The 25,043-nt window shown below is 43.9% G+C and overlaps 1 protein-coding gene across 1 annotated transcript in view; it reads right to left on the reverse strand.

Moving 5' to 3' along the window:
- Positions 1–25,043, reverse strand: part of LOC137518578 (NFX1-type zinc finger-containing protein 1-like) — a 338,789-nt gene that overhangs the window by 137,276 nt on the left and 176,470 nt on the right. Inside the window, exons 10-12 of the mRNA XM_068236642.1 lie at positions 16,487–16,731; positions 12,460–12,599; positions 5,477–5,631 (exon numbers count right to left, since the gene is read on the reverse strand). Of these exons, the coding sequence (XP_068092743.1) occupies positions 5,477–5,631; positions 12,460–12,599; positions 16,487–16,731 (540 nt within the window). The remainder of the gene's footprint in view (positions 1–5,476; positions 5,632–12,459; positions 12,600–16,486; positions 16,732–25,043) is intronic.

Genomic DNA, 25,043 nt, shown 5'->3' on the forward strand with positions numbered 1-25,043 from the left:
CGTAGTATTACCACGCTAAGAGGAAGCACTGTGTGGACGGACTTTGTGAATGGCGGCGCCGTCTCGTGGACGGCTGCAGCCATTCACACGGGGACTTAGATCAATGAATGGGAACTGCATTCCAATTTATTGATCTCCCAGCTAACGAATGCCAGTGGTAACGAGCGGGAGCACGCAGCAGTATCTACGTAGATACTTGTGCCGAGGGAGGGGAAGCGGTTAAAAACTGTTTACAACAGGCAAGGGGTGGCTTACCTCAGTGATGGACTATGGATAAAGTACATTTTGAACACTTTTATAGCCACGTGTTTTGCAGGTATTTCCTGCTTCTTTAGGTCATTGCTGAAGTGTCTGAGACAATTCTGGGAATGTCTAGGGCTCAACCACATTGTCCTCGCCTTATATCTCTGGAAACTATTGTCTAAACAGTGAACCTCCTTTTGCAGTACAGATTTCATTTAGAGCTGCTGAAAATTCAATGCACTTACTAGGAGGTTCCATGCGCAAACCATGAATTATGTTTTTTTTTGTACAATATTGTCTAATGAAGGACTGATTATCTGGGAGACACTCTTAATTTGTAAAATGACCTTTAAGCAAAGTTGTTAAAAAAAAACATGTATGTATACGTAAAAAATGTGATTCTAGCTCCCTCTTGAAGTAATAGACATAGTTGCCGTTGATTCCTCCCCCCACCCCAAAAAAAGGGACACTGTGTAAAATGTAAATAAAAAGATAATTTTTAAAGCTTACAGACAAAAAAACCTATGTTCCCTTGCCACCCACTAATAGTTACAAGTAATTGAACAAGGCAGTCCACATGGGAGGTTGTGCTTGGAGGTTCTAAAACATTTGTTTGGTTGACATGTTGCTCAAAAATGTTGCATGCAACATCTGATGGGTGGTGATTCAGATGAAATACAGAAAAATAGGAGCATCCTCTGAATATCTGTATTGCATTTGCAAAGTGGTTGTAAAGAGGTTGGTGCGCATTTGGGAGAAATGGTGGTTTTGAGAAATGTTCCAAAATTCTCCCTGCTAAAAGAGGTGAGAGATAACCCGAACTACCATATCACCACTTTTCACTATGCAATGACTGCTGTATAATGTGTCTGACAGATATTTGTTAAATTCTGATGGATGTCTACAAATGGCTACAAAACACAAAAACTATTATTGCTTGTGTGTAAAAGAACTCATGGAGAAGCACATAATCGGTCTAATAAGATGATAGATTTGTAAGGCTCTGATTTGCTGTTATCAATCCCTGTTTACACATGAACATGACCAGTAAATTAGGTTGGGTTCACATTTAGCACAGACTCACGATCGCGTCCGCGATTTGGCAGGCAAAATCTTGCGTTTTTACGTGATTTGCGCTTGCGATTCCTGTTCAATAGAATGAGATTCACAGCGCAATCGTCACCAAATCACTGCATGCAGAGCGTTTGCGATTGATGGATATCACAAACGCTGCAGTGAGAATGTATTCATATGGATACATTAGCAGCAGGGCTTTGATGATCGCCGACAATCAGCAAAGCACTGCAAAAGCACCAAGTGTGAACCAGCCCTGTAGAGCCTTACATATCTATCATCTGATCAAACTAATTACATGTGTCTCAGTGAGTTCTGGTGAAGAGGATCAAAACTACTGACAACCAATTACAATACCAAGAATTCAAAGACAGTTGCTGAGGTGGTTGAGGGATGTTAATCAAATCCCTCTACAAACATTTCTGTGAATTGGCCTTAACCACTTCCCGACCGCCGCATTGACAATTGGCGGCCGGGAAGTGGACCCCGCAAGGACCGCCGTATAGACAAATGGCGGCGGTCCTTGTAGGGGCATGGGCGGAGCGATCGCGTCATCCGTGACGTGATCCTCCGCCTCCGCCTGGCGCCGCTCACCCGCCGCAACATCCCGCCGGCCATACGGAAGCGCCGGCGGGATGTTAAATAGACGATCGCCGCATACAAAGTGTATAATACACTTTGTAATGTTTACAAAGTTTATTATACAGGCTGCCTCCTGCCCTGGTGGTCCCAGTGTCCGAGGGACCACCAGGGCAGGCTGCAGCCACCCTAGTCTGCACCCAAGCACACTGATTCCCCCCCCCCCGCCCCAGATCGCCCACAGCACCCCTCAGGACCCCCCCTGCCCACCCCCCAGACCCCTGTTTGCACCCAATCACCCCCCTAATCACCCATCAATCACTCCCTGTCACTATCTGTCAACGCTATTTTTTTTTTACCCCCCCCCCCTCAGATTCTCCCCAGACCCCCCCCCCCTGTGTACTGTATGCATCTATCCCCCTGATCACCTGTCAATCACCCGTCAATCACCCATCAATCACCCCGTCACTGCCACCCATCAATCAGCCCCTAACCTGCCCCTTGCGGGCAATCTGATCACCCACCCACACCAATAGATCGTCCGCAGATCCGACGTCCGATCACCTCCCAAGTGCAGTGTTTACAACTATTCTCTACCCTAAACACCCACTAATTACCCATCAATCACTCCCTATCACCACCTGTCACTGTTACCCATCAGATCAGACCCTAATCTGCCTCTTGCGGGCACCCAATCACCCGCCTACACGCTCAGATTGCCCTTAGACCCCCCCTTATCAATTCGCCAGTGCAATATTTACATCTGTTCTCCCCTGTAATAACCCACTAATTACCTGTCAATCACCTGTCAATCACCCATCAATCACCCCCTGTCACTGCCACCCATCAATCACCCCCTGTCACTGCCACCCATCAATCAGCCCCTAACCTGCCCCTTGCGGGCAATCTGATCACCCACCCACACCAATAGATCGCCCGCAGATCCGACGTCCGATCACCTCCCAATTGCAGTGTTTACATCTATTCTCTACCCTAAACACCCACTAATTACCCATCAATCACCCCCTATCACCACCTGTCACTGTTACCCATCAGATCAGACCCTAATCTGCCCCTTGTGGGCACCCAATCACCCGCCTACACGCTCAGATTGCCCTTAGACCCCCCCTTATCAATTCGCCAGTGCAATATTTACATCTGTTCTCCCCTGTAATAACCCACTGATTACCTGTCAATCACCTGTCAATCACCTATCAATCACCCCCTGTCACTGCCACCCATCAATCACCCCCTGTCACTGCCACCCATCAATCAGCCCCTAACCTGCCCCTTGCGGGCAATCTGATCACCCACTCACACCAATAGATCGCCCGCAGATCCGACATCAGATCACCACCCAAGTGCAGTGTTTACATCTGTTCTCCACCCTAAACACCCACTAATTACCTATCAATCACCCCCTGTCACTGCTACCTATCAGATTAGACCCCTATCTGCCCCTAGGGCACTCAATCACCCGCCCACACCCTCAGAACGCCCTCAGACCCCAGTCCTGATCACCTCGCCAGTGCATTGCTTGCATCTATTCCCCCCTCTAATCACACCTTGAGACACCCATCAATCACCTCCTGTCACCCCCTAGCACACCTACCCATCAGATCAGGCCCTAATTTGCCCCGTGTGGGCTCCTGATCACTCGGCCAAACCCTCAGATCCCCCTCAGACCCCCTTCTGATCACCTCCCCAGTGCATTCATTGCATCTATTTTCCCCTCTAACCACCCCCTGAGACACCCATCAATCACCTCCTGTCACCCCCCTAGCACTCCTATCCATCAGATCAGGCCCAATACAACCTGTCATCTAAAAGGCCACCCTGCTTATGACCGGTTCCACAAAATTCGCCCCCTCATAGACCACCTGTCATCAAAATTTGCAGATGCTTATACCCCTGAACAGTCATTTTGAGACATTTGGTTTCCAGACTACTCACGGTTTTGGGCCCGTAAAATGCCAGGGCGGTATAGGAACCCCACAAGTGACCCCATTTTAGAAAAAAGACACCCCAAGGTATTCTGTTAGGTGTATGACGAGTTCATAGAAGATTTTATTTTTTGTCAAAAGTTAGCGGAAATTGATTTTTATTGGTTTTTTTTTCACAAAGTGTCATTTTTCACTAACTTGTGACAAAAAATAAAATCTTCTATGAACTCGCCATACACCTAACGGAGTACCTTGGGGTGTCTTCTTTCTAAAATGGGGTCACTTGTGGGGTTCCTATACTGCCCTGGCATTTTAGGGGCCCTAAACCGCGAGGAGTAGTCTAGAAAACAAATGCCTCAAAATGACCTGTGAATAGGACGTTGGGCCCCTTAGCGCACCTAGGCTGCAAAAAAGTGTCACACATGTGGTACCGCCGTACTCAGGAAAAGTAGTATAATGTGTTTTGGGGTGTATTTTTACACATACCCATGCTGGGTGGGAGAAATCTCTCTGTAAATGGACAATTGTGTGTAAAAAAAAATCAAACAATTGTCATTTTTTTTTTTTTTGTCACAAAGTGTCATTTTCCGCTTACTTGTGACAAAAAATAATATCTTCTATGAACTCACTATGCCTCTCAGTGAATACTTTGGGATGTCTTCTTTCCAAAATGGGGTCATTTGGGGGGTATTTATACTATCCTGGAATCCTAGCCCCTCATGAAACATGACAGGGGGTCAGAAAAGTCATAGATGCTTGAAAATGGGAAAATTCACTTTTTGCACCATAGTTTGTAAACGCTATAACTTTTACCCAAACCAATAAATATACACTGAATGGGGTTTTTTTAATCAAAAACATGTTTGTCCACATTTTTCGCGCTGCATGTATACAGAAATTTTACTTTATTTGAAAAATGTCAGCACAGAAAGTAAAAAAAAAATCATTTTTTTGCCAAAATTCATGTCTTTTTTGATGAATATAATAAAAAGTAAAAATCGCAGGAGCAATCAAATAGCACCAAAAGAAAGCTTTATTAGTGACAAGAAAAGGAGCCAAAATTCATTTAGGTGGTAGGTTGTATGAGCGAGCAATAAACCGTGAAAGCTGCAGTGGTCTGAATGGAAAAAAAGTGGCCGGTCCTTAAGGGGGTTAAAGCCCACGGTCATCAAGTGGTTAAAGGAATGGTCCAAGCAAAAATAAAATCAAAATACACTTACCTGGGGCTTCCTCCAGCCCCTGGCAGCCGTCCTGTGCCCTCGCTGCAGCTCCGGTGGCTCCCGGTGTACTTCGCTGCAGAAGCCGACCTTGCCAGGTTGGGTTCCGGGTCAGCTTCTTGTGCGCTCCACGGCGCTGGTCACGTGGTCCTACCGACGTCCTCAGGTCTGTACTGCGCAGGTGCAGAACTACTGTGCCTGCGCAGTACAGACCTGATGATGTCGGCGGGACAATGTGACTCGCGCCGTGAAGCGCACAAGATGCCGACCCGGAAGCTGACCTGACGAGGTCGGCTTCTGCAGCAAAGGACACCGGGAGCCACCGGAGCTGCAGCAAGGGCACCAGGTAAGTGGATTTTGACTTTTTTGCTTGGATGTTTACTTTAAGGAATGAAATGCATAGTATGTATTACAACTTACCAGTGGTAGTCATGCCAATGATGTCTGCCTTTTCTAAGATTTCCTGGTCCATTTCGTTTCTTTGTAAAGTCATTTTCTCTACCACTATTTGGTATTGGGCCTCCAATATGAATATTCTTTTTTGAATAGCCGAGATATATTTGGATCTCCAGCACCTGTAAAAATATATATAGTAGTAAACGTACTTAAACATTTTTTTAAAGAAAACAAACGGTTACAAACTGAAGAAACATAATTTTTTGTGCCAATTAGAAGCTGAAATCAAAATTCTGATTAGTTTCTACAGTTTACATTTTTATTTTCTGCAAATATACCACCATATTCACAGATCTCTCTAGTCAGAAAAAAAATACTGAATGAAGCCCATGGTGGGGTAGATTGCCTTTTCCTGAGTGTCCTGATGCTGCTTGAAGTCCTCAGGATCCCTCCCATTTCCTGCCTCTTATTTTCTTACCTTCCGAGCAGTTCCTCCAGATGGCACAGATCAATTCTGATTTGTGAAGGTATGAGTTTCAAACTGTGCTTGCGCGGACAAATAAAATGCTTGTGGACAAGCGCTTGCTTTCACTGTGCAAGCGTTGTCTGGAACTGCGCCTGCACAGTTCTGAATTGCACAGCACTGTTTGGGGGAATTTCCTGGAAAAGCATTCGACTGGAGGAACCAATTGAATAGGACTGGTTCGGGGGTACTTTAAGAGCTGGTTCACACTACGAACACTTTTCTAAGCATGAGTGATTTATTTTAAAAAGGGCTTGCTATTATAATGTTATGTGTGAATAAAAAAAAACCACATTGCTCAAATAAGAACACACACATATCATTACAGTAGCACATGCTTTTCAAATGGCTGGCACTTATAAAAGCGCTCGTAGCCTCCCTGGCGGTATGGACGAGCTGAGTTCGTCCAGCAAAAACTTGCAAAAAACGTTAATGACGAGCTGAGCTCGTCCATGCCGACAGGGAGATTTCCTGTTTCTCTGCCCCGCCGGCTGCATTTTTTTCTTATCAGAGGGATTCCCCAGGATGGCTGGATGCCTGACTGCACGCTGTGGGTAGCGATCTGTGCTACCCACAGCGTGCAGAACAAGCATCCAGCCACCCTAGGGAATCCCTGGGCAGCCAGCGGGGCAGAGAATGTGCGGGGGATCCCCCTTGTATGTGGAGGCTGTGCTGGCGGGGGATCCCCCTCTGTGTGGGCGAGGGGAACCCCTTTATATGGTGGCTGTTGCGGGCAGGGGATCCCCCTCTGTGCGGGCGGGGGATCCCCCTTCTATTGTGGCTGTTGCGGGCGGGGGATCCCCCTCTGTGCGGGTGGGGGGATCCCCCTTCTATTGTGGCTGTTGCGAGCGGGGGATCCCCCTCTGTGCGGGTGGGGGATCCCCCTTCTATTGTGGCTGTTGCGGGCGGCCTATCCCCCTCCTCCCCCTCCCTCCCGATCTCCCCCCTCCCGATCTCCTCCCCCCCCCCCCTAAGCCCATTGAGTAAATAGATTTACTCACCCGAGGGCTTTCTCCAGTGACGGCAGCAGCACTTCCTCCTCCATCTCCAAAGTCCCGGTCTCTGTACAGTTACATTACGAGGCTTGGTGACTTCACATCTGGGGGACATCTGGCTACCTATAAATCTGGCTAAACACCTGGCTCATTATATACCTGGCTAAACATCTGGCTCGCTATATACCTGGCTAAACACCTGGCTCACTATATACCTGGCTAAACATCTGGCTCACTATATACCTGGCTAACTATACCTGGCTGCACATCTGACTAACTATACATCTGGCTAACTATACCTGGCTGCACATCTTCTACCTATACATCTAGGTCTTATACTCACCATTGGCATGCTGATCCCTCGTCGCGTACCTCTGATAGCTTCCCCAGTGTCTTCTTCCATGTCCCTTGGCGGATTTTGCTTCTCCCTCGGCGATCACATGTCCCCCGTTGATCGGCGTTGATGACACCAGGGTCACACAGCGTCATCAACATCTTGCAGAAAACACTTTTTTTTTTTTTAAATTGAATTCAATACAATAATCTGTATTGAATTTAATATAAAAAAAAAAATTGGTTGCAAAAAAAATGGTTGCAAATTATTGGAAATTAATTGAAACACTTTTTGCACGGAAATCCTGGGGAAACTGAACGCCAGGGTGGTTAAGGTGGCCACTAACGGTCCAAATTCTAGCGAAAAATCGTTAGAGCGATCAGAAATTCTGATCGGATTGGTTGTAAATAATCTCTGTTGATGGGCACAATGGATTATGAACGATTATAAAAAATAGTCGTTCGATTGGATTTTTGTTGGACCAAAATTTGGATTTTCTTGATGGTTGTGATAGATAGAAAGCAATGATTGGTTCGTTGATGGTGTAGTGAACGATTTGACTTCCGATCAGAATTTCTGATTGCTCGAACGATTTTTCGCTAGAAATTGGACCATTAGTGGCCACCTTTAGTGTGAACCAACCCTTACCTATTCCCTAGTAAACCCTAGACAACTATGGGCCCAATCCAATGCAATTATTCTCCTTCGGAGACAATTTTTCATCTTCTGATTAAAATATCTTTTGCATTCTGCAATTGAAAAAGTACCAAAAAGTAGGTTTAATAAGTACTGTCAAAAATATTGCTTGGTGGTGGTGGCTCGAGAGACATTTTATTTACAATGTTACCCAAGAGAAAACTTAGGAGAAAACATGAATTGGATTGACCCCTATAACTATTATTTCACTGCTTTTTTTCATAACTGTTGTAAAATCTGTGTTATCACTGATTTCTTAACCAAAATGGCTCACTACTCCATTTTCATGTATATTACCCCACCCACCAAATTTGTAGTTGGAAAACTACAGGCTCTATACAGCAACACTGTCTTCTGCCTACAGAGTACAGCCCTATACAAATGCATGGGGAATCCTGTCTAGGGCTCTCTGAGCAGAGAATCTAGTGTTTGTACTGTCATACATATTTATTTTCTAGTAATCCACTGTGGTGGGTTACAAATGACAATCAATGAATGAGGTATAATCCTCTTTTTGTTTCCCACATCATTGTATCATTTGTTTGCTGTCTGTCATTCCTTTCCCCCTCTCCCCAGAGCAGCATACACTGCTTGGTTGTAGCTGAACTCCATGTCTGTACAGCACTCATTCTATTGCACTAATGATCAATTAAAAAACGTGAGGGTGACACAAATTGGGCAAGTGCATGAACCTTAAGTTAGAGGTATATAATTTCAACAGTAAATGAACAGCATTACAACTATTTTGTCAAATAAATGTGTTTATTTCAACCACATATTTAACATTTTGGATAATTCACAAAACTAGACATGCAATGTATCTGATGGCCTGGCACCTCTCCTTACATTATCACATTATCCCTCACAGACCCAGACTCAGCAGCTACACACTACCACAGCTCAATCACAAAAGTCATGGATGCCATTGCACCTCTTATCAATGTCCGCCCTCATCCTGTCACCCGCCAAACCCTGGCTGACCAAAGCTACTAAACAGTTGAAAAGGTGTTCTAGAGTAGTGAAATGGCGTTGGAGAAAAAACAACACAAATGAATACTTTATTTCATAGAAAAAGGCCTTGAAGAGAATTGTATGTAAAAAAAACATTACAATTTTGTAACTTACCTGGAGCTTCTTCCAGCCCCATGGACTCCTATTGTGCCCACAATGTCTTCCTGGTCCCTTCTGGGCAGCGGCAGCAACCCCAGCAAAGGTGGACTGTCAGGGGCTACTGCGCACGTGTGGCTCCGAGCAGCATGCACCGTGGCTGCGCTTTCGCGCCGGGAGCATTCTGCACATGTGCAGTAGCGAATTACGCATACTGCGCAGGTGCAGAACGTGACCAGGGTGCGTGCAGCTAGAGGCTGTGCGTGCGCAGAAGCCGCCGACTGACGGCGACAGCCCAGCTTGTGGGGGTAGCCGCTGCTGCCTGGAAGGGATCAGGAAGACATCGTGGGCACAGTAGGAGTCCATGAAGCTGGAAGAAGCCCTAGGTCAGTTAAAATCTTTTTTTTTTTCACTTAAGTATCCCTTTAAACAATTTTAGAAATGCTCTCTTTTCTGCAAAACAGTCATCTTTTTCTTCTTTCATATCCTCCTAATCCCATAATCCGAAGCACTAGTTCAGCACTTTTAATTCCCTTCTCTGCCCCACCTCCCCCTTCAATTCCTTCTTCATGCTTATCAGCTGAAGAATTTGCAACATACTTCACTGATAAAATTGACAAAATCAGAAGTGTTTTTTCCCTACAGCAATCTAATTCCACTCACACCTCTCATTAACTGCTCTCTAACTGCCTTGTCTCCAAACCGTGAACATTCTCTCTCCTCTCTAATCTCCAAAACTCATCTAACCATGTGGTTTTTGGATCATATTCCCTCCCATCTCATTCCGCAGCTATCCACATCCTTCATCCCTGTACTAACATCGCTATTCACTGGCATCTTTCCATCCTCACTCAAAAAGGCTGTTGTGACACCATTACGGTACTTAAAAAACTATCTCTAGATCCCACCGAGCTCACTAACTAGTGCCTTGTGTCAATCCTTCCATTCCAAATTACTTGAACGCCATATACATGCTGAACTATTTAGCTGCTATCTCCTTGCTTGATCAGTTCCAGTCTTGCTTTCGCTCTAACTGCTCCTCAGAAACAGCTGTTACTAAAGTAGCAATTGATCTTCTTACTGCTAAATCCAAAGGCCATTATTCATACTCATTCATTTGATGCTGCTGACCACACCTTACTCCTGCAGATACTTTCATCTATAGGTATATAAAGGGCCCTGCTCTCTCCTGGATATCTTCCTATCTTTCTGGAAGGTCTTTCACAGTCTCATACTCAGATCAGATCTCTTCTCCCCATCCTTTATCTGTGGGGGTACCCCAAGGCTCTGTCCTTTGCCCCCTACTCTTTTCCATCTACATGCATGGTCTTGACAATCAACTCATTTGGGTTTCAATACCACTTATATGCGGACGATACACAACTGCACCTCTCGGCCTCAGACCTTAACTCCCTCCTCACATGTGTTCCTAACTGCTTGACTGCTATATCCTCTTTTATGACCTCTCACTTCTTAAAACTTAATATGAATAAAATAGAACTAATCATTTTTCCACCATCTTTGTCCACTTCACTGCCTGATATAACAATAAATGTTAAAAACACCCCTATAACTTCAGTTCCCAAAAGCACGGTGCTTAGGGGTAATATCTGACTCCTTTCTCTCCTTTATACCTCACATTAACTCCCTAACCAGTTCCTATCATCTCCAACTCAAAAACATATCTTGCATCCGTCCTTTTCCCACTAAGGACACTACTGAAATGTTAATACATGCTCATATAATATCTTGTCTAACTATTGTAACATACTACTTTGTGGACTCCCAGCAAACAGACTGGCACCGCTCCAATCCGTACTGAACTCGACTGCTTGTCTCATTCATCTTTCTTCCCGCTCTTCCTCTGCAGCTCCCCACTGTCAAGCTCTTCATTGGCTACCAGTTCACCAGAGGATCCAGTTCAAACTCTTAACTCTAAAGGTGGCCATACACTGGCCCGATTTGCGCCCGTTTCAAAAGCAGATTCGATCACTGGGATCGAATCTGCTGCCAATCGTTCACGCTACACGCCGAATTTCGATCCATTCCGTCCGATCCCGTCGATCGCGCCGTGCGGAAAATAACCGTTGATCGCCCGCGGGTAAAGAGCGCATCGCTAGCGGCGTTCGAGTGCCAGACGACCGACGCAATAGAGCCGCATACATTACCTGCTCCGCCGGCGCGACTCCCGGGTCTCCGCTCTTCTCCGTACCGGCTCTGGTCTGGTCTCCGGCATGCTTCCCTTCTTCCTGTCCCGGCAGGAAGTTTAAACAGTAGAGGGCGCTCTACTGGTTAAACTTCCCCCAGACAGGAAGAAGGGAAGCATGCCGGAGACCAGAGCAGACCAGAGCGGAGACGGAGAAGAAGAGCGGTGACCGGGGGCAGTCGCACCAGCGGAGCAGGTAATGTATGCGGGCGGGGGGAGCGGCGGCAGCACCACCACAACAGATTGTGATCGGTTTCAGGCTGAAATCGGTTCACAATCTGTTTGCAGTAAAGGTAGCCATACGATCCCTCTCTGATCAGATTCGATCAGATAGGGATCTGTCTGTTGGTTGAATCTGATGGCAAATCGACCAGTGTATGGCTACCTTAACTTGCAAAGCTCTGCAAGCTCTCCATAATCTCTCTCCTTTGTACTTATCCTCGCTATTTTCCAGTTTCCAACCCAACCCAACCCAACCCAACCGCAATCTCAGATCTGCACATGACCTTCTATTATCCTCCTCTAGAATAACCTCCTTACATTCATTTATACAAGATTTCGCCTGTGCTTCATCCCTGTTCTGGAATCCTCTGCCACAACACATCAGTCACTCACCGACCTTTAATACCTTTAAACCTGAGCTCAAAACTTACTTTTTCCTTCAACCAAACGCTCTACCTTAGGCCTGTTCACCTGTTGACCTCTGGCCAACTTGTACTTCCTATCAGATAACCTAAAACACACCATCTCTATGTATGAATATTATATAGTACACTATCTCTCGTTTCCCCCCTATTCCTTAAGATTGTAAGCTTGTAAAGGAAGGGCCCTCTCACCCTTTTTGTGTTTTGGATTTTGTTTCACATTTATTCATATCAATGATGTCACTGTTATTATCAATTCTGTACTTTGTACCAATTCTGTATTTTGTACAAACGCTGTATTTTGTATATTGGTGTATACCGTTGTCTGTACTATTTTGTACCCCATGTTTGTTTCTTACTTTATACAGTGCCACAAAATAGGTTGGCGCTTTATAAATCAATAATAATAATAATAATAATAATAAAAACTTGTAACCCTATAGTTTTTTTAACAACGCATAGAGACAAAAGAGAACAATATGATATTCAGTGACGAACTGACCTGTAAACTTCCCATCGCATGTGAATTGGAAGCTGCCAGAGGTCAGAAATCTGTTCACATTCTTCTTCTGTCATACGACATGGTTTTTCCAGCTCTGATTTGATCTTTTTCTGCATCTTTTTCTTCATTTCTGCTGAAATCTACAAAAAGAGCATAGCAGCAAGACAGATATTTCCTTAAAGTTTATCTGAGACGGGGGGATTTTAAAAAATTATACATATCTGGGGCTTCCTCCAACCCCCTCCAGGCTGATCACTTCCTTGCCGCCCTCCTGTGTTGTCTGAATTCTTCGCAATTCTCCCCGCAAAGTTCTTCAGTCAGGGCCAGTCGGCACAGATGCACTCCAGGTCGCGCACTCTCCCCCGCTGTACTCCCATGGCCCAGAAGCGTTTTGCGCAGGTGCAAAACGCTCCCAGCGACAGGAGCGCGACAGGGCACATGTGCAGTAGGCCCCAGACTGGAAGACATTGCGGAAGAATTACGGAGCATTCAGGCGGCACAGGAGGACGGCAAGGGAGCAAACAGCCTGGAGGAGGCTGGAGGAAGCCCGAGGTATGTATATTTTTTTTAAAGTCTCATGTTCGCTTTAATATACTGGTTTCTGAAGGAAAACTATTGTGTATTTACAGTGTTTATTCATTGCAAGGCTTCTTCTTGTTTTTATTTTATAGTTAAAATATTAACACAGTTCCCATTCATTAATATAAGTCCCCGTGTCAATGATCACTGGCATCAATGAGATGCCTGCGTCATTGTATCTTCCAAAGTAACACGCCCACTCATTATTTCCTGTTTAGCATACTTATAGTACGCGAATAGGAAGTAATGCGCGAGGACATCTTGTGGCCAAATAGTATAATTACATCTAAACACATTTATTTTAATGAAACTACCCACACCTACATTTAACATTAACTATTTCCCTCCCACACTCTCCCATAGTACCATCCAAAAATATTTGCATAAAAAAATGACAGCTAAAAATAAATAAATAAATAGTTACATTCGGGACTGCACTTTTTTTTTTAAACATGTATGTCAAGAGGGTATATTACTGTTAATTATTAAATTATTGGCTTTAATTAGTGATGGACCCAAAACTGAAAAAATAAAATGTACCTTTATTTCCAAATAAAATATTGGCGCCTTACATCATTTTAAGGAAATATTTTAAACTTTGCAATATCCGAGACAAATGGGCAAATAAAAAGTGTGGGGTTTTATCCACAGTAGAACGTTTTATTTTAAGTCTATAATGGCCGACAAATGAGAAATAATGAATGTTTTCCATTTTTTTCTTATTATTCCTATTAAATGCATTTAGAATAAAATAATTCTTAGCATAATGTACCACCCAAAGAAAGCCTAATTGGTGGCGAAAATAACAAGATATAAATCATTTTGTTGTGATGAGTAGTGATAATTTTATTGGGGAATGAAAGGAAGGCGCGGTGAAAATTGCTCTGGTCCTTAAAGGGGAACTGAAGAGAGAGGTATATGGAGGCTGTCATGTTTATTTCCTTTTAATCAATACCAGTTGCCTGGCAGCCCTGCGGATCCTCTGCCTCTAATACTATTAGCTATAGCCCCTGAACAAGCATGCAGCAGATCAGGTGTTTCAGTGGTTCAGACTTATAAGTCTGATCTGACAAGACTAGCTGCATGCTTGTTTCTGGTTTTAATCAGATACTACTGCAGAGAAATAGACCAGCAGGGTTGCCAGGCAACTGGTATTGATTAAAAGGAAATAAACATGACAGCCTCCATATACCTCTCTCTTCAGTTCCCCTTTAAAGTGCAATGAAACCCAGCATTTCTACTTTGCTCTAATAGATTATTTACAGCATATTATATACAACCAGCATTTTATTTTACTAGAACTGCATTCAAAGGGTTAACACAGGCTTTAGTAGCTTCCCTTCCAGCAGAGCTGGTCGCTTCCAAACTTTACATAATGTTATCTTGTGTTTCATTGTATTAATTGAGAAATGTAAACAAAGCCTTCTCTCACACTGCTGAGTCCCCTGAACAAAGTCAGACAAGCATAAATGCTTTCTGATGCTTTCTGATTAACTTAGAGGATGAATAAAGCAGTTATAAATAAAGTCAGCTCTAAGAGTAAAATAAGTGTACTTTAGGAACGTATAATTTCTAAATGAATAATAATACTTATGCACAAAAGCAAATATGCTAACCGTATGGCATATACAAAGTAGGAAAACATGTTTTTATTGAATATTATGTCAGGGTTTTATACCGCTTTATGGGGAAAAAAACCCTCAGTGGTCAAGTGGTACAGTATTTGTAGTGGTAAAAATATACAGGATCACTAAATAGGCAAACAATTACAATGTTTTATAGGTCCCCTTTGTGCAGCCCAAACAACTCTGATTCATCACGGCATGGAAGATCTTTAAAGGGGAACTGAAGTAAGAGGTATACGGAGGCTGCCATATTTATTTCCTTTTAAGCAATACCAGTTGCCTGGCAGCCCTGCTGATCCTCTGCCTCTAATACTATTAGCCATAGCACTTGAACAAGCATGCAGCAGATCAGGGGTTTCAGACTTTAAAGTCAGATCTGACAAGACTAGCTGCATGCTTGTTTCTGGTGTTATTCAAATACTACTGCAGAGAAATAGACCAGCAGGGCTGCCAGGCAACTGGTATTGATTAAAAGGAAATAAATATGGCAGACTCCGTATACCTCTTACTTCAGTTCCCCTTTAAAAGTGTATGTGGCACCAGACTTTTAGCAGCAGATTCTTTAGGTCAAGTAAAGGCGCCCATACATAACTCATTTTTCAGCATCAATATCCAGCCAATTTGAGTGTAATGATCTAATCTGGCAGATCTCAATGCCGCAACATGGCCACCCGGTTGATCATTTGGATCCATTTCCGGCTTCAGTCAAGTCAAGAAGATCAATCAGGCATGCTGGAAAATGTTATTTGCAAGGGCCCAGTCGGGTGCACCACAGGTGATGACCAACTCCAGTTGGGTGCACCACAGGTGATGACTTCAGCCGGTGTCCCCTCAAGTGTATGGTGTCTGATGACAAGAGGAAGGAGTGAGTTAATGTCTGTGGTTAGACGACTGAAAGTGCTTGGTCCCAACAATGGGCCTTGGTGAGAAATTCAAATAAGTCTTCTATTTATTTGATACATAATGCAAGTGTCCTGCCCAGCAGGCAGTTCAATGTCTGGGGATGAACTAGCAAATGTATGTACACATACAGCATTTCCCTATTGATTTCAAAGCAACACAGCTGGGTTCTGCTTGTGCTGTGCAGAAGACCACAGTCTTCACACATCACAACTGCTTGACTGGGGGGCACAATCAAAGCCACACAAACCTAAGACTTTATAAATCAGGCCCCTTGTGTGATAGAATGTCACTATACTTCGTGGCAGGGTGGTGTACACAGATTCTGACATGCAGTGTTGCCAGACAATACATTAGTTATTCATGAAGCTGAATATTCTTGTTATCCACAGCTACCAGTCAGATACCTTTTTGAAAGCTCATAGGTTGCCATAGATAACAAAATACTGATTTCTGTGGTAGTTTTTTTTTTTTATACAGTGCCCAACTTACGTACGACCCGCCGATACGAACGGCATGGATTCTGTGTTTCCATGAGAGCAAGTCAAACAAGTCAAACATTTTTCAAATTGGACTTGTAGTTTTTAAGAAAATCGATTTAAAAAAATTCAAAGAAAATATGGCTTTTAAACTATTATAAGCAGGTACAGGGGGCAGAGGTGACACAGAGGGGAACATTGGAGGCAAAGGGGGGCACAGAGGAGGTACAGGGGACAGAGATGGCACAATGTTCCAACTTAAGAACAGATACAGGTTAAGAACGAACCTACAGTCCCTATCTCGTTCGTTAACCGGGAACTACCTGTACATGAGGGTTTCCAAAATTACCACACCACAGGGATACTTTTTATAGGTTTTGCATTCCGTAAGAAGTGTTATCCAGAACTACACTACTAAGCTATCCATGAAAAAGGGTTTCTAACCTGCCAACCACCGTGATCCTTTTGCTCTGCATTATATGCTGTATTTACTTGGTCGCCTTCTTTAGGAAAATATATTAAGTTTTTTTGCTTAAGTTGCTCTGCTAGGTGTCGTGCTATCTTGATTTGCTGTCTAATGTCATCATCTTCTTCAACCTTGCGTTCAGCCTCTGCAGTTTCAGCCTCTACTGGAATTTTTATAAGATCATCTGTTGCTTCCACATGTCTGGAGTCTTCATTTACATCATCTAAAGTAAATTTGAAGACAATTGCAAAGTTTTTAAAGAGTCTAATTATTGCAATTGTTAATTAATACACTGCACTGACAACATTATCCATGCAATATACATGTGTATTACAATATACATATAAATAATTGTAAAGGACCTTTTGTACAATATCCATGCAGATGAGACACCAACATTAACAGAACTTAACGGTAGGTGGTATGGGATAGTGGACTCAGCTGCCAGATTTTGTGTATTTCAGCTGCAATGCTTTCTTTCATTCTGTATGTATATGTGCCTTTGTATTCCTGTGTTCTAATGTGTGTGCCTGTGTTAAAGTGGACCAAAAGAGCACATGACAGAAGGAAAACATATAAAAATGCACCCTCTGTGTATTCAGAGGGTTTAGCCTGTCTAATTCCCCCTCATCTGTGTCTAATCACAAGTTTAATTTAATCTCTCCCCTGTGTCACCTGACTGCCTATACTAGAGATGGCAGATACACTCATTTGAAAGCACAAATACTTCCATGAAAGCAGGAAGTCAATACACTGCAGATTTTTTTTTTTAGGATTTCTATCAGCTGTAACAAAGAAATGTTTTTCGTTTAAAGGATATTACGCTGTTGTGTATCTTTTAGAGCAGAGAGGACATTCTGAGTCGGCGTGTCAGTGGGGCTCCCTGTCTGATGCCACTAACTGCCCTCAAGAGTTTTCAGTCTAATCCCTGCTCCATATCACTGACCTCAGGAGCTTACACCCCAATCATCTCATGTCAATAAGCATGATTTAAGACCGTGATAAGAGTGTAAGATCCAAAGGACCGTTGTGCTGGGCATACATGGCTCGATTTTGCCACTCGATCGATTCCCCGCTCGATTCTACCTAGGCTTTTATCTGCCACTCGTTTTTTCTTATCATTTTGCATTGTCCTCAATGCGGAATCGAGCGGCGAAACGATAGGGCGGAAGATTGGACGTGTCAGAAATTGTCTATCGAGCCATCTAAATGGCTCAGAATCGAGCCGTGTATTCCCAGCATTAGTGTACATGAGGCATAGATTATACTAGGTACACACGATGCAATTTTCTGACAGACTTACTGTCGGTTTGATTATTTCCTACATGTCCAATCTGATTTTCGATCGATTTTTAGAACGTTTTTCCAAAGAAGTGAACAGAAAATTAGTTGAAAAATTGATTGGTAATCAGATCTGACATGTTGAAAATTATTGATCTGACAGTAAAATCGGTCAGAAAATTGCATTATGTGTACCTATCATTAGGGTTCAGAATATTTTACTTGGGGTGTGTCCTGATTTGAGGGGCGGAGTTAAGGGGCGCCAGAACACCTGTGCCTACAGGCTCCGGATTTGTAAATCCGGCCCTGTCCTTAGGCCTACTACATCAAGGCTTTTCAACCTGTGTGTATTGATCGCATGCCACTTGTCCTGTCCTGCCTCCACAAACTTTGGCTTCCCCTCCCTCGCTCCTTGCTGTGCTGCTCTGCGGCATACTTCATACCTCAGATCAGTGGGAAAGAGACAGCCAGGCCAACGGTGCACAGTAATGGCGCAGATACAGAAAGTGACATCACTGCTCACTTCCTGTATTTGAAGTATACGCGCCGTCACCGTGCACCGTTTGCCTGGCTGTCTCTTCACTGCGGCTGGCTTACCGATGAGCCGAGATGTGAACTATTTCTCAGGGCAGCACAGCAAGGATTGAGCAAGGAGGGAGGCAGACTTTGTGGTGAGTCACTGCTCAGCTCTCTGGTTGTGGGACTAGGCTACCTATAATTAAGGGTGAGGGTGGAGGCTACCTATATTGGCAATCTACCTACAGATTGCCAATACTGACAATCTGTAGGCTAGTAATCTACTTGTAGTCTTTTTCCCCACCTTTTTTTCTTAAAGTGTACCTGGAAGAAAAAAGTGCCCCGGCAGGTACTTACCTCAGGGAAGGGGGAGCCTTTGTATCCTAAAGAGGTTTTCCCCTTCCTGTTCAGTAGAGGGGATCCAGCGATGGGAGCCCCAAAGTTCTCCTTGTCGGTGTGTGCGCATGCGCAGTAGTTGCTCTCCATTCAGGCTTCAGCAGAAACAGCCAAGCCCGATCGTGACCAATCTACTGTGCAGCTGTCAGGATCATGTCCTGTCATAATCATGTTTGTGACTTATCCTGCTGGCCGCGATGTTTTTGCGATCAAGCTGTTCCGCTCAGTTGTAATTCTATTCTTGCAAGTTTTATTTTGTTGACCATGGATCTAAGACCTACTGTAGTTCTGTCAGTCTGCCTGCAGTTCCTGATCAGTCTCATTACCATTCAGTTGTGCCAGGATTTGCATATCTCCATTCAGTGAATGCTACCAGGTTAAAAGTCTGCTTCCTGTTCACTTCATTGCTCTGCATAGCTACAGCTACGGCTGGTGCTACGAGCCCCTGTTCCAGTAAACGATATTCCCTGGTTGCCTTGATCAGTGGTTGTCGTAGTCTAGTTATTATTGGAGTGGCTCCTTTAGCATAGATCAGTATCATTTGTACTGCCGTGCTTTGTCTTGTCCTGTCTCGTATCTTGCGACCGCACTGTCTCCAGCGTTGGTTGACGGTGGGTCCTCCAGTCTTGTTCCTTGTGGATCGCATTCGCCTTAGCGGTAGCGGTAGTGGATCCTTCTTGCCTGTGTTCCTGGAGTGTAGACCATAGCCGCAGTGGCTACTGGCTGCATTCATCTGTTTGTCTTGTCCTCTGTTAACGCCTACTGTTGCCTGGTGTTAGGCAACCGATTAGCAAGCGTTACATTATCTGTTTGTCTGTGTTGATCGCTTGCTGTCGCAAGCGTTCATTCTGTCTGTCTCTGTCTGTTTGTGTTCATTTGTATTACTTGTTACTAGTTACGGTGGCACGCTTGTCACTGGGCGACTAACGCGCGGTGATCGTGTCTTAAACGCGTTCTCTGTTGCGAATGAGTGCGGAGTTTGCGTTTAGCTAGCGTTTGTTATTTTCCTTACGTTGTTTATTTTACTGTGTGTTCCTTTATTCCTTTCCTGCTGTTTCGCCCTGTGCTGTTTATCTGTCTGCTATCTCGGTTCTTGCAATTAGCTCTCTCGTTCTATCTGTCCTGCTCTTGATTGTCCGCCGTCGCTGGGTGGCGACTAGATTGGCGGACATTCACCCAGTCTGTCCTTGCTCTTTTCTGAGTTGCGCAGGTTATGTGCTGCGCCGTGTTTGCACCGCGCAGCCATTGTTCATTGGGATTTGTGGGTCGCACAGAGGCATGGTTGCTCTGTGCTCCACAACTCCCTCTTGTGTCTGTTTCCACTTCTCCACTATATTTGGGGAAATCCCTGTTTCTCGTAGAGCGCTTGTGCGCAATCTCCTCTGCATCAGCATGCGCGTTGCACGCTGACTGTGGAGAGTATCCCGCAAGCGTAACAGCAGCACACTGGTGGTACTTGAACATTTTCAGGTCGATAGAAGTGGTACAATTAATGAAAAGGTTGAAAAACCCTGTACTAGAGGTGGTGGGATTTATAAATTTCTCCTTACCCGGGAGGCCTATTGGATCTTTTATTTGTGGACACGTGCGTCTGATTGTCTGAATGCAAAATGGGATCTCAGTATGGCCACCTATTATGTTATATGGTGCCCTAGTTATCTATTTATATTCATTTATATTTGTAAATTCATACTGTTTTCTGTCATAGTTTTTCTGTTTAGGAAGTTTTTCATTTGTTGGCAACTTTTCATATGCTGTACTCTAAACCATTACTCATGTGTCTTATGTTACCATTATGTTTTTACTGTTCGCGACAGGTGGTTGTTTCCCCTCCATTTTACACTAGACCTTCCTTGGGGGAGGGGGGGGGGTGTTTGTGAGCTCATAATTGAAGAGGGTGTGGCTTTGTGTTTATATGGGTCACACCTTGTAGCAAGAACCTATGCTATGACTAAGGAGCAGTGTGTGTCCAAAGCATGTCAGCAGATGATGCTAAGATTTTAACATGACTTAAAAACAATTTCATATTTTTGGACATTGTGTGGAGCCTACCTTCACTTTTTCCCTATAATAGAGAGCATTATACTACTATTCTTCACTTATGTCACTTCTCTACTATAGAGTTGTTCTCCTGTCATCTAGTGGAGTAATTCCATGGGCTGCAACCTGGTAGCCACTTCCTGCAAAGCGGTTTGTTGCCCATCGACTCTTGTGGGATGCTATGTGGCTTATTAGTATCTGTTCCTTGGTAAAGCCTGTGTCTACCACAGGTGTCAGTGTCAACAGCAATTACAAGTGAAGAAAAAAAACAACTTCTTGAGATGAGATGACTAAAATGCATATGCCTCCAAAATCTAGCTGTCCTTCTCTGAAATAACTGAGGAACTAGTAAAGGAAAGTCAATCTAATTTGTCAAATTTACTGAAAGGGCTTATTATTACATCAATATAAATATTGCTAGTAACCTCTGCTGCCCATACTTCTAAGCAATGTGGCTCAGCACTTAAAAACAGGGCTGGATTTACCATAAGGTGTGTAAATGAGAGGTTACTCTCCCGAGTCTCTGCATTCCACTAACCAGATCTCCCTTTAGTCGGGGGCACCTCTAGCTACCCAATACTTCAGGGCACATCTAGCTATTTAATACTGAGGACAGCTCTGGCTACCTAATATTTAGGGGCATCTGTGGCTACCTATGATGAGCAAGGGAGCTAAGGGAGAAGTGACAGCTGGGCCAACCAGCACACTTGCGGTGCAGTTCGGCGTGGGTTTGTAGGTTCATGAAGGGCAAAGTCAAGGGTGCCAGAACATCTGTGCCTATAGACTCTTGTGATGTAAATCTGGGCCTGCTTAAAAATATCTGTTATTGAATTCAGATCTTTAAATGTTATGTTTGGAATGATGCTGGTCTTTTTTTATGTGGGGTGTGTGACAAGCAAATGAATAGACAACAATAGAAAAACCAAAACCAAAAGGCATTTGGTGGTGTTGTTACATTGCTTGTGAATAAGCCCACCAGCAGTACATGTTTTGCAGGAAACCACACTCTTTCAAAAGTGGGGTTATTTAGACAAAAATGCACTTGGAAGAGGTTACACATAAATAAGGACAGCCCTATGTTGGAGATCTAGACTTCAAATAAATGGTAAATGGTAACTCTGGGATCTCACATGGAGTAAGGCCTAATCTGCACTTAGAAAAAAAGATTGCTGTACGTGGAAGGAACGTTTCTGTACTTGGATGGGTGCATACACATGAAATGATGTATGCTGCTGTATGTAGGGTATGTGCTGCAGTATTGTTAAGAGGCGAGGTTGCACATAGAACAAGGGAGCTGCTGTACATGGATAGGAGGCTGCACATGGAAGAGGAAGATGGGTTTGCACATGAAAGCTGGCTTTACGGGGCAACCAATGACAAGTATAAATTCTGATTAAATATTATAACTGTTTAAGTCTTAGAAGGGCTTGTATACATTTGATGACGTGCACATTATGCCCAGAACACAATAGTAACTGTTCTGATTTTTCTATCTCTGTTAAATTTGTTCCATTTTTCCACCACACCTCCTCCTACCTCTTTCTCTCTGTTTCAGACATAAACATATACACGTGTCAGTGCAAACAAAGGAAAGTGGGATTCCAGCACTCAACGGAAGATGCAACAGGGGGCTGGGCTGGGCTATACTGTATAGCAACTGTGTGGATGCAAGGTCCTCTTTAGCTGCGTGCTCCGGCAGGAAAGAAGCAATGTACTTGTAAGCGTAGAGAGAGAAGGCAAAGCCAGCACTGCAGTTAGGGTTCTTTAATTGTTGAAAGCTTAAAACACTCACAGTTGTGTAGTAGCCAGATGTACAAGCAGGTTAAGTGGGCGCCAGGTCTGAAGTCCCCTGCGGACGACCGTTTCGCGCCGAATGCGCTTGTTCACCGCTGAGGGGAAGTCCCCTCAGCGGTGAACAAGCGCATTCGGCGCGAAACGGTCGTCCGCAGGGGACTTCAGACCTGGCGCCCACTTAACCTGCTTGTACATCTGGCTACTACACAACTGTGAGTGTTTTAAGCTTTCAACAATTAAAGAACCCTAACTGCAGTGCTGGCTTTGCCTTCTCTCTCTACGCTTACATAAACATATACACGCACACACAAACAATAAATCAGGGTTCACACTTTTCACACACCCAGTTATAGTCAATGGGTGATTCATGTTACATTAATTTTTTGGTTCAGGTTGCATGCGCAATTAACCCTTGGGCCTTTTTACACTTAATGCGTTGGTACGCTGTAGTGTGCGTTAGTACACTTTGGTATGCGTTTTTTCCATAGCAGTGCATTGTGAAAAAGATTTCAGTTAAAACGCGTATAATGGAAACTTGGAGATTACTTTTAAAATTAGTTTTCTTTCAGTTTTAACTGAGAGAAACTGATTAAAGAGAACCCGAGGTGGGTTTGAAGAATATTATCTGCATACAGAGGCTGGATCTGCCTATACAGCACAGCCTCTGTTGCTATCCCAAACCCCCCTAAGGTCCCCCTGCACTCGGCAATCCCTCATAAATCACAGCCACGTTGCTGACATACAGCTTGTCAGAGCTGGCTGTGTTTATCTCTATAGTGTCAGTCTGCTGCTCTCCCCGCCTCCTGCAGAACTCCAGTCCCTGCCTGCATCCCTTCCCTCCCTGCTGATTTGGAGGGAAGGGACGGGGGCAGGGACCGGAGCTATGCAGGAGGCGGGGGAGCAGCTGAGACTGACATTACAGATGTAAACACAGCCTCACAGCACGGCTGTGATTTATGAGGGATTGCAGAGTGCAGGGGGCCCTTAGTGGGGTTTGGGATAGCAACAGAGACTGGGCTGTATAGGCAGATCCAGCCTCTGTATGCAGATAACATTCTTTAAACACACCTCGGGTTCTCTTTAAGGGCCTGAGCCCACTGACGCAGTTGTGTCCACTTCTGTCTGCTTTTCAGCATCTGTAACATTGTTGTGTTACTGAAAAGCAGACACAACTGCATTAGTGGGCTCAGGCCCTAAGTTTTTTTTTTAAGTTATTCACCTGTGTCAGCTAATTTGGCATACTGGTGACTGCATGTTTTTCACAAGCTCTACATGTTCTATAATCCCCATTTGTCAGTAGTGATTGTGCTAGAGGGCAAATAACTGAGATTTGATACAGAATTATGGTATTTATAAAGAAAATGTTTGCAGCTTGTATATGGGCTAATCCAATCTTATGCTGGGAATACACGGTTCGGTTTTGAACCATTTAGATGGCTCGATAGATAATTTCCGACACTTCCGATGGCCCGCCCGATCATTTCGCCGCTCGATTATGCATTGAACACAATGGAAAAAGATAAGAAAAACGAGCGGAAGATAAGAGAATCGTCTGCGGAATCGAGGAATCGATCGAGCGGGAGAATCGAGCTGTAAATCGAGCTGTGTATGTCCAGCATTAGAAGCATGGGATTGGTGCATTCTCAAGCTACATAGACTTTTAACTATATATGTAAATGGCTAATTCTGTATTAACTTATTTGCATATCTCTAGCCATCTGAAAAGAGTGCTCTAACCCTTAACTGTTCACAGTAGAGTGAATCCAATAGGCAATCAAACCTTTATTCCAAAAACCTAACAGCAGAAAACAAAAGCCGAAATGTGGAAATCGGAAAACAAAATATGGAAATTCAAAGGTTTTGTCAGAAAACGCCTTTAGGCGTCAAGAGATGCAACAATGCTATATCTTCAATAATTCTGCAACGTCTAAAGACATCGGCGGCAGGCAGAAGTAGTTTTGGCAAAAACATCTTTAGGCGTCTGCAGCACATAGAAACAGTAATTATGAAACATCTGATAATGTTGGAAGCAGTCTAAGGGTTAACATTTTCACAGCTAGCTGCATATTGTCTAACATCGCACGCATTCTCTCTATGTTTTACATTGTGCAGATGTGGACAGAAGCAAACAAATTCTCACATATTGTAAAAAACATATTGCACGTGGAGTATGAAAAATCCATGCGAAAATACGTGCATCATTTTTCACACATTAAAGTGCGAAACTTCCCATATGCAGTAGAATATTGTACTGTGTTAGCCATCAGTAAAAGCAACAAGTTTTGAATCAGGATGATACCATTTATCGGCTAAATTAAAAGTATATATAAAAGAGTAAGCTTTCGGCCCCTGGTCCTTCGTCAGACTGATATATACTTTTAAGTTAGCCAATAAATGGTATCCTCCTGATTCAAAACTTCTTGCTTTTTCCCATATGCACATACCTATTTTACATGTTGTATCCATTTAGTTATAGGCCTTTGTTTTAGGCTACGTTCACACCATCTG

Source organism: Hyperolius riggenbachi, chromosome 5 (assembly GCF_040937935.1).
Source record: "Hyperolius riggenbachi isolate aHypRig1 chromosome 5, aHypRig1.pri, whole genome shotgun sequence".
Classification (NCBI taxonomy): domain Eukaryota; kingdom Metazoa; phylum Chordata; class Amphibia; order Anura; family Hyperoliidae; genus Hyperolius; species Hyperolius riggenbachi.